General features: G+C 49.3%; 1 protein-coding gene across 1 annotated transcript in view; it reads right to left on the bottom strand.

The window, feature by feature from the left end:
- The window catches only part of LOC308670811 (carboxypeptidase Z-like), a gene marked incomplete at its 5' end in the record, with an annotated part of 22,695 nt that extends 9,018 nt beyond the window's left edge, over positions 1–13,677 (bottom strand). Inside the window, 2 exons of the mRNA XM_081332556.1 lie at positions 397–785; positions 13,545–13,677. Coding sequence (XP_081188682.1) covers positions 397–785; positions 13,545–13,677 — 522 coding nt within the window. The remainder of the gene's footprint in view (positions 1–396; positions 786–13,544) is intronic.
- Positions 13,678–14,054: the final 377 nt, after the last annotated feature.

Here is a 14,054-nt window from a genome sequence, read left to right as displayed (position 1 = left end):
AAACTTGGCCCTTTTATGACTCATGGACTTCAACTCCCAGAATTCCTGAGCCAGCCACGCTGAGGGGAAAGGGAGAGGTTTCCATGCTGAGCCATGCTGGCTCAAGAATTCTGGGAGTTGAAGTCCACGAGTCATAAAAGAGCCAAGGTTGCCTACCCCTGGTCTATACATATGTTGTATATCAGGGATCTACGAACTTGGCAGCTTTGTGGACTTCAACTCCCAGAATTCCTGAGCCAGCCACGCTGAGGAGAAAGGGAGAGGTTTCCAAGCTGAGCCATGCTGGCTCAGGAATTCTGGGAGTTGAAGTCCATGAGTCATAAAAGAGCCAAAGTGGCCTACCCCTGCCCTAGATTCAAGGATTCAAACTAAATCTTGCCGTCCGGTTGAAATCACTTCCAGCCTCTTACCTCGCAGCTTCTCCAGTGGGTCAAAGCATCCTTCTGCTTCATCCACAAAGAAGCGGTCGCAGTCCAAGAAATAGGGCCAGGCCATTTCAATTGCGTCGAACGCCGGCAGGCAATTTTTTTTCAGGCTTTCGCACACCCTTCGACAGGGCTTTGCGACCGTGCCGTTATCACACTTCGGGGCCATAATGGAGCAACTCAAGAGTCGCAGGTCAGGATTGCATTCTCCCTGTAGCAGGTTGTGGAGCACGCTCACCAGGACGTATTCAGAACTGAATTCAATCGCCTCTCGGGTCTTCTGATCCAGTAAATTGGGATACGTCGTTTTGGAATAAGATACGTCGTTGCAAGAGCCCAAGGCGATGTCTACGCAGTTTGCTGGAAGAAAGGAGATTAATATTAATATTTATTCCTAGTATTCATATTAATAATATTAATATTAATAATCGATCAAGAACTACCTGGAAGCAGGCAAAGACTAAGGACAAGAATTATCGATACATTTCCAGTGGTTTGCCAGATGCTGGCGTGTCCGACGGTGTGAGTTTTGGGAGTGGATCTTATTCAGGAGAAACATGATTTAATCAATAAAACCGCAAGGTCTGGAGAATTCTCTGAATCGTGCAATCAAGGCAACTCGGTGTCTGGCCTGGACAGGCTCTGCATGCCACCCTCTGACCAGGTGCCAAACATTGTGGCTTTTGTGGTCCAGGCCTTCTTCTCGTTCTCCAAGTCTTCTTCCTGCCTTCCATTGAGGACCTGTTTACAGAAAGAGGGCTAGGACAATATCTGCAGACGCCCTCACATTCTGGAGATAAGCTGTTTCAACTTCTACCCTCAAAACAACGCTGTAGAGCAGGGGTCTTCAAACTTGGCCCTTTTATGAGTTGTGGACTTCAACTCCCAGAATTCCTCAGCCAACCACACATGCCATCTTATTTGTCTCTTGAGAAACCTATATGCGGGTCAAGAAGCAACAGTGAGAACTGGACACGGAACCACTGATTGGTTCAAAATTGGGAAAGGAGTCCGGCAAGGCTGTATACTGTTGCCCTGCCTATTTAACTTATATGCAGAGCACATCATGAGAAAGGCAGGGTTAGAGGAATCAAAAGTTGGAATTAAGATTGCCGGAAGAAATATCAACAACCTAAGATATGCAGATGATACCACTCTAATGGCAGAAAGTGAAGAATAACTAAAGAGCCTCTTGTTGCAGGTGAAGAAGGAGAGTGCAAAAGTTGGGTTGAAACTTAACATTAAGAAAACCAAGATCATGGCATCTGGCCCTCTCGATTCCTGGCAAATAGATGGGGAAGAAATGGAGGTAGTGACAAATTTTATTTTCCTGGGCTCCAAGATCACTGCAGATGGAGACTGTAGCCAAGAAATTAAAAGATACTTGCTCCTCGGGAGGAAAGCCATGACAAATCTAGACAGCACACTAAAAAGCAGAGACATCACCCTGTCAACAAAAGTGCGTATAGTCAAGGCTATGGTCTTCCCAGTTGCAATGTATAGCAGTGAAAGTTGGACCATAAGAAAGGCCGAGCGCCAAAGAATTGAGGCCTTTGAACTCTGGTGCTGGAGAAGACTCCTGCGAGTCCCTTGGACTGCAAGGCGATCAAACCGGTCGGTCCTAGAGGAGATCAAACCTGACTGCTCTTTAGAAGGCCAGATCCTGAAGTTGAAACTCAAATACTTTGGCCACCTCATGAGAAGGAAGGACTCACTGGAGAAGAGCCTAATGGAGGGCAAGATGGAGGGCAATAGAAGAAGGGGACGACAGAGAATGAGGTGACTGGATGGAGTCACTGAAGCAGTAGGCGTGAGCCTAAATGGACTCCAGAAGATGGTAGAGGACAGGAAGGCCTGGAGGAACATTGTCCATGGGGTCGCGATGGGTCGGACACAACTTCGCAGCTAACAACAACAACAACCCAATTCCAGCGGAGTGAGTACTTAAGCAGCCTGAAGTCATGTCCTTCTCCTGTGAGCAAATTCCACTTAGTGGCAGAGAGGAACATCTGCCAGAGTCTTCAGTTTCCCCTTATTGATCCCGTCGCTAAATGTCATGAAAAGATAGGCAGGGGAGACGGTTCTGCATTCCAGGCTGACACCTCCCCACCCCACCCCCGATGAATTACTTCTTCTCCCCATACTTTCCACTCTGAGTGGAGACTACTAAGGGGAAACCATTTTCATTTGGCCAGCAACCAAGAGCATCCCAGGAGTGGGCAAATGGCGGGTCAAAGCTACGCCATTCCCGTCAGTGTTAGTACTTTCAGGTGGATTGGCTTTTGAACCAGAAGGAGAAGTTGAATCTCCGGAAGCGGAGCTGAAGCAGAGCACGGATCTCTGCTCCCCTCTAGTGGGAAACGTTTTGTCAGTAACCAGAGAAGTTCAGAAGTGATTTCCCAGTTTTGTGATGGTGTGAATGAAAAGAAGCTGACTCCCTTTTGGCCTTTCAGGTGTGCCTTTGGGCTTATTCTTAATTTAACTTTTAACTTAACTTAACCTAACCTAGACTAACTTTCTAACAGTGAGACCAATTAACCAGTGGAACGGCTGGCCACCAGAAGTTGTGGGTGCTCCATCACTGGAGGCTTTTAAGAAGAGAGTTAAGAGTCACTTGTCTGAAAGGGTACAGGGCGCCGGTGTCAAACTCGCCGCGTCACACGACATATCGTGACTTTTTTTTTTTGCATTGCCAGAGCTGGGGTGGGCGCGGCCTCTGTATGATGCAACCGGCCCGCGGGCCAGCAGTTTGACACCCCTGGTATAGGGTCTCCTGTTTGAGTCCGGGGCTGGACTAGAAGACCTCCCAGGTCCCTTCCAGCTCTATTCTGTTGGATTGATGGATGGATGGATGGATGGATGGATGGATTGAGTGATTGGTTGAAATGGTCTATGTCTCTCCTGCTTGAGCAGGGGGTTATACTAGAAGACCTCCAAGGTCCCTTCCAACTTTATTTTGATTGATTGATTGATTGATTGATTGATTGATTGATTATTCCAGGTAGAAGGGTTCTTTTAGAGCCAGGATCTGAAAGGGGTTCATGCTGCGTTCAACATCATTTACTGCCCTGATGCCTACTTTTTAGAAGTCAGGAGAATTGTGTCCGTGTAAAGATGATTGTGCCTTCACCACAATCACTCCACAAACAGGACATCCATCGCTGCTCCTCTAGGACCTGCCACCAAATGAGGGGAAGAGAGAATCTGGAGAGCATCTGAGAGACGAATGGAAATTTCAGTCCTGGTACCACCATTTTGAAGGGACGCGGTGGCTCAGTGGGTTAGGACGCTGAGCTTGTCGATCAGAAGGTCGACAGTTTGGCGGGTCGAATCCCAAGTGCCGCGTAACAGAGTGAGTGCCTGTTACTCGTCCCAGCTTCTGCCAACCTAGCAGTTCGAAAGCATGTAAAAATGCAAGTAGAAAAATAGGGACCACCACGGTGGGAAGGTAACAGCGTTCCGTGCACCTTTGGCGTCTAGTCATGCCGGCCACATGACCACGGAGACGTCCTCGGACAAGCGCTGGCTCTTCGGCTTTGAAACGGAGATGAGCACTGGCCCCTAGAGTCAGAAACGACTAGCACGCATGTGCGGGGGAACCTTTACCTTTTACCACCATTTTTAACATCACACTTCTCCATCTGAGATTGTGACAGATACACAATTCTGGTAGTTGTTGTTATTGCTGTTGTTGTTGTTATTATTAATAATAATTGTTTTAACATTCAATCTTTTTAGACAGTCGATGACCCAGTGAATTTTTCCCAATTTTAATTTTCCATTGATGTTTAAATTTAACGTTTAATATCGATCATTTCCAAATTTGTAAATGACCCCAATTCCCTTTCTCACAATTCCTGACAAAAATCTGGTCTTCAGGGTACACGTCTTACCTATTTAAGTTCTCACCATTTACATCAACAAATTAATAATACAATATGATATTCTTATTTTCTGATAATATCCAAATACCTTAAATTTAATAACCCAAATTTATTTTATTTCAGTGTTTAATACTTCCTCTCTCTTCCTCTTTGTATCTACTATCTCATGTTTAAGCTAATATTTTTTATTCTTACCGCTACGTAAAGACATATTTATTACATTCATCAGTAAGTTTTTAGCTTATTGATATTTGGGGCACCTGAAAGAGATTTAACCCGAGCACCAAACTCTTGAAATTCCTCTCAGACACCACCAAGAAATTAAACCAATATGTCTGACGTCACTTGTTATTGTTCGCTCGCTTTAATTCTTCACTTCCCAAGATGGAGAGTGAGCATGCAGCAGACCATGAAGAAACCACAAATTAACCATTAGATGTGACTTGAAAACTCTGTAACTTAAAGTGGGGGGAGGGAAATGGGGGAGGGGGGGAAGGATAGCACCATATGAGTGTCTTGCAGCAAGTTTTAAGTTGCTTGAGCCAGATGAAGAGAATTGCAAAGGATCCTTATTCGGATTATTCACAAATATGGATTTCCCCACCCCACCCCATCTGAGGTATATCTGTCTTGCCAAATCAGAACTTTGGGAAGGAAAAGAAGGGACCTTGGAGGTCTTCTAGTCCAGCCTCTGGAGGCAAGCTGTTCCACTGGTTAATTGTCCTCAATTCCAGGTTGCTTCTCTCTTTAATCAGTTCCCAACCATTGTTTCTTGTCCTGCCCTCTGGTGCTTCGGAGAATAGTTTGACCCCGCTCTTCCTTGTGGCAGCCCCTCAAATACTGGAACACTGCAATCGTGTCTCCCCTATTTCTTCTTTTCTTTAGACTAGCCAAACCCAAGTCCTGCAGCCATTCTTTGTATGTTTTAGTCTCCAGGCCTTTGATCATCTTAGTTGCTCTTCTCTGAATTTTTTCCAAACTCTCAACATCTTTTTTCCCCCCTGGTGATGTAGTGACCAAAATTGGCTGCAGTATTCCAGATGTGGTCTTACTAGGGCTTTATAAAGCAGTACTAATGCTTCACATGATCTTGATTCTACGCCTCTGTTTATGCAACCCAGGACTGTATTAGCTTTCCTGGCTGCTGCTGCACACGGCTCGCTCGTAGTCAAGTGATCGTCCACTAGGACTCCAAGGTCCCTCTCACAGTTGCTTCTTTTTGACCCAGGTCTCGCTCAGTCTGTTTCTGCCCTTGCCATGATCACTAGGCAATGCTACCTTTGTTTCAGATTATTTGGAATTCTGGCCTGGGACTTTTGGTGACCACAGGCTGAAAGTGTGCTAAAAGAGAAGGCATCTCCTAGGAAGACTTGAAGTCTTCTTCATAGTCAGTTTGAGAAGTCCCCAGCTCTGTGACTGGTGGTTTCCAGACCTCTTCTCTCAAGATGCCCCCCCCCATTCAAAACTGTAGAGATGATAGCAGATTTTAGAAGGAGCTCTCCTGTTCTAACCACCTCTTACAACATTAGCCAACCCAATGTCAACAGTAGAGACCTTCAAGTTTCTAGGCTGTATTATCTCCAAGGACTTGCAATGGACACCTAACATTAGAGCCATCATCAAAAAAGTGTCAGGGTAATGATTTAAAGGCTAACCGGCTGATGTAATGTAAGGTGAATGATGCAATGATAGGAATGACTCAGCAGGGTCTGTGTCCCTTTAAGAGCCTGTGTATAAAAGGGAAGGCTTTTGCTAGAGTGTCTCTCATCCGTTTCCTGCTGTAACTGCTGTGTGTTGGAGTTTGCTTTATTACCACGTGTATGTATTTTGTTCCTAGTGTACAGTATATTGTAGATCAGGGCTTTTCAACCAGTGGTACAGGTACCACCTGTGGTACATTGGTACCTAGCAGGTGGTACGCAACCATCCTAGAAAAGTGGTAGTGGGGGAGGGGAATGAGCTGAACCGGTAGTAGCACCGCACAAGCCTGAGCAAGAGAAGGCTGGAGCTGCAGGGCTGTCAGGGCTTAGCGGAAGCGCCAAGATCAGCGCCAGGCTCCAGCTGGAGCTTGGCATTGATCCTGGTGCTTTTGCTGAGCCCAGAAGAAGCGCCAATCAGCTGGAGATTCAGGTGGAATCTCCAGGGTCTTGTGATTTACATTCAGATACTTGGCAACTGATTCATATTTATGACGGTCACAGTGTCCCAGGGTCATGTGAAGTGACCAAAACCTGCTGCAACCACCCAGCAGAGGAGGGGGGGAATAAAAACCAAATACCCCCCACCCCAACCCCACTGCCAATCCTCAACAGAAATGCTCACAACAATGAAAACCTCGGACAGGAGGAAGAGCGCCGCCGGGCAGGCAGGCAGGTGTCTTGCTCGGCTGTGGCTTGGGGGGCACTTTTTTCAGTGCCATTGTAACTTCAAACAGTCGCTAAGCGAACTGTTGTAAGTCGAGGACTACCTGCACTTCATCACTTTTTTCCTTTTTGGGGGGGGGTGTCATCAAGGTTTTGACACCTTGCTAGGCGACTGGTGGTCCTCGGATGTTGCCATATCCTAAACGTGGTATAGTGGGTGAAAAGGTTTAAAAGCCCTGTTGTAGATAGTGTACGATAAACCACCGTTTAATACAAACCACTGTTTACTGTGTTTACTCCTGGGTTATCTCAGCGCAATAAGACTGTGCGCGCTCTGACAAAAAGGCACAACAAAGAATGTTCTTCCTGCATCAGTTCAGAAAACTCAGACTGCCCAAGGATCTGTTGAGACAGTTCTACAGAGAAATTGTTGAGTCTATCATTTACACCTCTGTAATTGTCTGGTTTGGCACAGCAGCCAAACAGGAGAGGGACAGGCTTCAGCGGATAATTAGAACTGCAGAAAAAACAATTTGCAACCAGCCTGCCTTCCACTGAGGACCTGTATATTGTACGGGTCAAAAAGAGGGCTGTGAAAATATCTACAGACCCCTCACATCCTGGACGTAAAGTGCTTCTCCCCTCAGGATCCTGCTATGAGGCATTGCACGCCAAAACAACTAGACATAAAGAAATCCCCCCCCCATGCCATCACTCTGCTGAACACTCAAGGTGCTGGTTATTACCTATAAAGCCCTACATGGCCTGGGTCCGGGCTATTTGAGGGAACACCTGCTGCCGGCATCAAACGCCCTTCGCCCAGTGCGCTCCCACAGGGAGGGTCTGCTCAGGGTTCCGCCGGTAAGAGATTGCCGGCGGGTGACACCCAGAGATAGGGCCTTCTCAGTGGGAGCGCCTGCCCTCTGGAACCAGCTGCTGGTGGAGCTGAGGACTGCCCCCGACCTCCGATCATTCCGCCGGGGCCTGAAGACCTGGCTCTTTGAGCTCTCGGGCCCAGGCTGAGGAGAAAAATTTTTAACTGGGGTTTTTAAGAGTACAGGGTGAATTTAATATTTTTTAACTTGGTTTTTAACTTTTGTATGTTGATTTTTAATTCCCTGTAAACCGCCCTGAGTCCTCAGGGAAAGGGCGGTATATAAATGCAATAAATAAATAAATAAATAAACACTTAATTCCCACAGCACTATCTTGTTTCTCATCTTTTTCTCATCTTCTCATCTTTCCTTCTCCTATTGGTTTCTTAAGATTTATGAGTTGCCGTTTGTAACATATGATTAATGATGTAGCTGTGTACACTGTGAGCTTATGCACCGGAGACAAATTCCTTGTGTGTCTGATCACACTTGGCCAATAAAGATCTATCTATCTATCTATCTATCTATCTATCTATCTATCTATCTATCTATCTATCTATCTATCTATCTATCTATCTATCTATCTTCTATCTATCTATCCATCCATCTATCTTCTTTCTATCGATCTATCTATATCTATCTCTATCTCTGTCTATATCTATATATCTATCTATCTATCTATCTATCTATCTATCTATCTATCTATCTATCTATCTATCTATCATCTACCACATCTCTCTATCTCTATCTATCCATCCATCTCTGTCTGTCTGTCTATCTATCTATCTTCTGTCTATCCATCCATCTTCTTTCTATCGATCTATCTATATCTATCTCTATCTGTCTGTCTATATATATCTCTATCTATCTGTCTATCTATCTATCATCTATCACATCTCTCTATCTCTATCCATCCATCTCTGTCTATCATCTATCTATCTATCTATCTATCTATCTATCTATCTATCTATCTATCTATCTATCTATCTATCTATCTATCATCTACCACATCTCTCTATCTCTATCCATCCATCTCTGTCTATCTCTCTCTCTCTCTCTCTCTCATCATCATCTATCACATCTCTCTATCTCTATCCATCCATCTCTGTCTATCATCTATCTATCTATCTATCTATCTATCTATCTATCTATCTATCTATCTATCTATCTATCTATCTTCATCATCACCATCATCATCACCATCTATCACATCTCTCTCTCTATCCATCCATCTTTGTCTGTCTGTCTGTCTATGATCCATCTGTCTGAGACTCTGAGTAGGAAAGACATCCACTGATGCTCCATCAGATGCCCCAACCATCCAGGAGCAGCTTTCTGTGCTTAAAATTTGGCAACCAAATGGCTTGTACTTTGCAATAGGATTCATGGGAATAAGAATAAATAAATAAATAAATAAATAGGAGAGAGAGAGAGAGAGAGAGAGAGAGAGAGAGAGAGAGAGAGAGAGAGAGAGAGAGAGAGAGAGAGAGAGAGAGGTGCCATTGACCTTTTCCCTTGCGTCATACCTTTTTCCAACAGTGTGGAGGAGACAGAAAGAGAGAGAGAGAGAGAAAAAGAGAGAGAGAGAGAGAGAGAGAGAGAGAGAGAGAGAGAGAGAGAGAGAGAGAGAGGGGGAGAAAGAAAGGGCACCATTGACCTTTTCCCTTGCGTCATACCTTTTTCCAACAGTGTGGAGGAGACAGAGAGAGAGAGAGAGAGAGAGAGAGAGAGAGAGAGAGAGAGAGAGAGAGAGAGAGAGAGAGAGAGAGAGAGAGAGAGAGAGAGAGAGAGATGAGCGTTCCTATATTGTTCTTTTTCAAATGAGCGGCCCCATCCTGTCTCCTAAGGGTTGCCAAAACGGCTGCCTTTCTCCTCCTCCAGGGCTACAAAGCTGCCCATCCCAGGAGACCAGGCTGAAACAGAGAAGCAAAGCAGGGGGACCCATGTCCTCCCCCCCCCGACCTCGAGGGGGGGGCACCAAAGCCACCACTGTTGCTTTCCAGCAGGAGGCAATTGTCTTCCAAAGAGAGGGGAGAAGCCCAAACTCTCCAGGAAGCCATTGTTATTTCTGCTGCTGGTCAAAGCAATTAGATTAATGACCGGGAGGAAGAGGAATCGGGGTGGAGGGAATGGGGGGCAGAAGGAGGACTGTCCCCTTGGGTCCACCCCAAAATGGGAGGAGACCTCTCCCCAAAGAGCTGTTTCGCTTGGCCTGCCCAGAGAAGGCAGACAAAGAAAACCAGACTCTCCGTCTCAGCGCATCCACTGGAAGTGACCAGGCTGAAGTCCAGGGAAAGGCCCACTTTGGCCTCCCCCGACCTCTGCCAAGCCATGGGAGGGAGGTAGCAGTGGCGGGGGGGGGGCATTTTACTTGAACTGTTCCACGTGTCTTTGAATGCTGCTTGAGATTGCTTAGTCAGGGAGTCTGTGTAACGGTAGCTGCCTCCTCAGACAGGCAGTCTCCAGGACCACCATTGGTTGGCTCTAGGGCAGCAACAGGCTCTTACAAACCTATTGGCCGCCACCTAGTGGCCGGCAGTGTAAATAGCTGCATAGAAGCCTTGGTTAACAGTTCAGTTTTTGCATTCAATAAAGCATGTTCCTGCCTGAACTCTTTCGCCTGGTCTCCTGCTTGCTGCAAAGAACCCAGGACACAACACTGACCTCAAGCATCTTTGAAAAATCCCAGGGGCCTCAGCTCTGCACCATCCGGGGTGCATCAAGTTAGGGTCATCTTTGGCGAGGCGAAGCTGATATCATCATCATCATCATCATCATCATCATCAACAACAACAACAACAACAACAACATCAACATCATCATGGAGATATTTCCTCTCGACAACTTATCAGAGGGACCAGCAGTTTTTGGAAGGGGGTCTCTGGGGAGAAACAAGGGTCTTTCGGTTGGGGGGGACGGTGTGAAACAGGCCCTCTGTGGTGCTTCCTTTCACCTATCAGCCAAGAGAGCAGTAGCTGCAGGTAGAGGCTGTTGAGCATTGTTGTTGTTTGTTGTTAGCTGCAAAGTCCTGTCCGACCCATCGCAACCCCATGGACAACGTTCCTCCAGGCTTTCCTGTCCTCTACCATCTTCTGGAGTCCATTTAAGCTCACGCCTCCTGCTTCAGTGACTCCGTCCAGCCACCTCGTTCTCTGTCGTCCCCTTCTTCTCTTGCCCTCCCATCTTCCCCAGCATTAGGCTCTTCTCCAGTGAGTCCTTCCTTCTCATTAGGTGGCCAAAGTATCTGAGTTTTAGCTTCAGGATCTGGCCTTTTAAAGAGCAGTCAGGGTTGATCTCCTCTAGGACTGACCGATTGGATCACCTTGCAGTCCAAGGGACTCGCAGGAGTCTTCTCCAGCACCAGAGTTCAAAGGCCTCAATTCTTTGGCGCTCAGCCTTTCTTATGGTCCAACTTTCACAGCCATACATCGCAACTGGGAAGACCATAGCCTTGACTATACGCACTTTTGTTGACAGGGTGATGTTTCTGCTTTTTAGTGTGCTGTCTAGATTTGCCAAAGCGTCTTTTAATTTCTTGGCTGCAGTCCCCGTCTGCGGTGATCTTGGAGCCCAGGAAAATAAAATCTGTCACTACCTCCATTTCTTCCCCATCTATTTGCCAGGAATTGAGAGGGCTGGAGGCCATGATCTTGGTTTTCTTAATGAGCATTAGTACCGCTTTATGAAACCTTAGTAAGGCTGCCCCCTGGAATACGGCGTCACGTTTTGGTCACCACCTTAGAAAAAAGGGGTTGAGACTTTGGAAAAAAAGTGGAAAGAAGAGCAACTAGGATGATTAAAGGCCTGGGGACTTAAAACATACGAAGAACAGTTGCAGGATTTGGGTGTGGCCACTTTAGAGAAAAGAAGGGCTAGGGGGGACATGACAGCAGCGTTCCAGTATTTGAGGGGCTGCCCCAAAGAAGAGGGATGGTCAACTTATTCTCCAAAGCACCAGAAGGCAGGACAAGAAACAATGGATGGAAACTAATCAGGGAGAGAAGCAACCTGGGACTAAGGAGAAATTGCCTAACAGTGAGGACAATTAACCAGTGGAACAGCTTGCCACCAGAAGATGGGGGTGCTCCATCACTGGAGGTTTTTAAGAAGAGACTGGACAGTCACTTGTCTGAAATGGTATAGGGTCTCCTCTTGAGCAGGGGGTTGGACTGTATTCCTCCTCCTCCTCCTCCTCCTCCCAACCTCCCTTCTAGCACTGATGATGTTACCTAGCTGGGCCATGAAAGATTTGCAAGAGAACAAGTAAGTTCAGAAAGTCCTCTTCCTCCTCTCCACCAACCCACCTCCCTTCTAGCACTGATGATGTTACCTATCTGGCTAATGAAACATCTGCAAGAAAACAACCAAGCTCAGACAGCACCAAGGACACCACAGTTCTCCTCCTCCTCCTCCTCCTCCTCCTCCTCCTCCTCCTCCTCCTCATCCTCATCATCATCATCATCATCATCATCATCATCTCTGCAAACTCCTCTAGCTCCTAGCACTGATGATGTTACCTAGTTTGGGTAATGAAACATCTGCAAGAAAATAACCAAGCTCAGAGAGCACCAAGGACCCCACAATCCTCCTCCTCCTCCTCCTCCCTCCCTCCCTGCAAACCCCCCTCCCTTCTAGCACTGATGATGTTACCAATTTGGGTAATGAAACATCTGCAAGAAAACAACCAAGCTCAGACAGCACCAAGGACCCCACAGTCCTTTCCTCCTCCTCCTCCTCCTCCTCCTCCTCCTCCCTCCCTCCCTCCCTCCCTCCCTCCCTCCCTGCAAACCCCCCTCCCTTCTAGCACTGATGATGTTACCTATCTGGGTAATGAAACGTCTGCAAGAAAACAGCCAAGCTCAGACAGCACCAAGGACCCCACAGCCGGCCTTGCCGACTCTTCCGCGGGGTTGCAAAGACCGGGAGCCCGGCCGAAGGGGACCCGCGCGCACGGGACCCGCGTGGGACCCCACCCCCGGGACTCGCGCGCCCTTCGGGGGCTCCTGCCTCCCTTCTGCTTCTTAGCCCACCCGAGAAGCGGCGGCAGGAAGTCGGGAGGGGGTGTAGGGGGGGGTCCCACTTCGGCGCTTCACACACACACACACACACACACACCCAGGCTGGGCGTCCCAAGGCTGTTGAAAAAGTGGGGGTCCCGCTCTTTCCCTCCACCCCCCCCCTCGTCTGCCGGCGGGACCTGTTCGCTACCCACCCCTCCACGACTCGGGAAAAGCGCTCCCCACGCGGGGCAGGCTCCGATCTGGAAGCTGGACTCCGGAGATGCCTCTTCCCACGCAACCCCAGCCCCGACCAGGGGGCTGGGAGTCACTCGGGGCCCCGAAGACCACCCCCCACTCACGCACCCACCCCTCCACGACTCGGGATAAGCGCTCCCCACGCGGGGCAGGCTCCGACCTGGAAGCTGGACTCCGGAGCCGCCTCTTCCCACGCAACCCCAGCCCCGACCAGGGGGCTGGGAGTCACTCGGGGCCCCGAAGACCACCCCCCACTCACGCACCCACCCCTCCACGACTCGGGATAAGCGCTCCCCACGCGGGGCAGGCTCCGACCTGGAAGCTGGACTCCGGAGCCGCCTCTTCCCACGCAACCCCAGCCCCGACCAGGGGGCTGGGAGTCACTCGGGGCCCCGAAGACCACCCCCCACTCACGCACCCACCCCTCCACGACTCGGGAAAAGCGCTCCCCACACGGGGCAGGCTCCGACCTGGAAGCTGGACTCCGGAGATGCCTCTTCCCACGCAACCCCAGCCCCGACCAGGGGGCTGGGAGTCACTCGGGGCCCCGAAGACCACCCCCCACTCACGCACCCACCCCTCCACGACTCGGGAAAAGCGCTCCCCACGCGGGGCAGGCTCCGACCTGGAAGCTGGACTCCGGAACCGCCTCTTCCCACGCAACCCCAGCCCCGACCAGGGGGCTGGGAGTCACTCGGGGTCCCGAGGACCACCCACCCCGCCTCGGCCGCTTGTCCCTTACCCGGAGGAGCCGGTCCGGCGAGCGAGGAGGAGGTGGTGGTGGGCGCCAGGATGCCGATGGCGGCGAAGGCAGCCGCCAGCCACGCGTGCAACCACCGCCGCCGCCGCCGCCAGCGCTCGCTGTGATGTGGCATCATCCGTGGTCCGACCCGGCGAAGTTCCGCTTTGCGCCGGTCCTGGGGCTCTGGACCCTGCCCGGAGAAGCGCTGCCCGCCTCTTCGGGGATATACGGCCCGGATCGAGTTTCAGCAGCCAAGCCGGGGAGGGGGAGGGGGGAGGGGGAGGGGGAGGGGAAAGAGGCTGGGTGGGGGGAGGGGAAGCGGGCCCCCTCCCCCCTCCCCAGCCTCCGCCGAGATGAGCTGGCCGGGCTCCGCATCCTGGGTTGAAAAAAAAAGGCCAGTTGAAGAAAAGTCTTGGGTTTTCCTTGGGGAAAATCAACGTATTCCCAAACGGGTAGATCCAATTCTGGCCTGAAGGTCGGCAGATCCTGGCTGGCTTTGGTCAAAGGAGC

This window comes from Vipera berus, assembly GCF_964194415.1.
Source record: "Vipera berus genome assembly, chromosome: 7".
Taxonomy (NCBI): domain Eukaryota; kingdom Metazoa; phylum Chordata; class Lepidosauria; order Squamata; family Viperidae; genus Vipera; species Vipera berus.
Note: the sequence above shows the minus strand (reverse complement) of the source record. Positions and strands in the feature narration are given on the sequence as shown.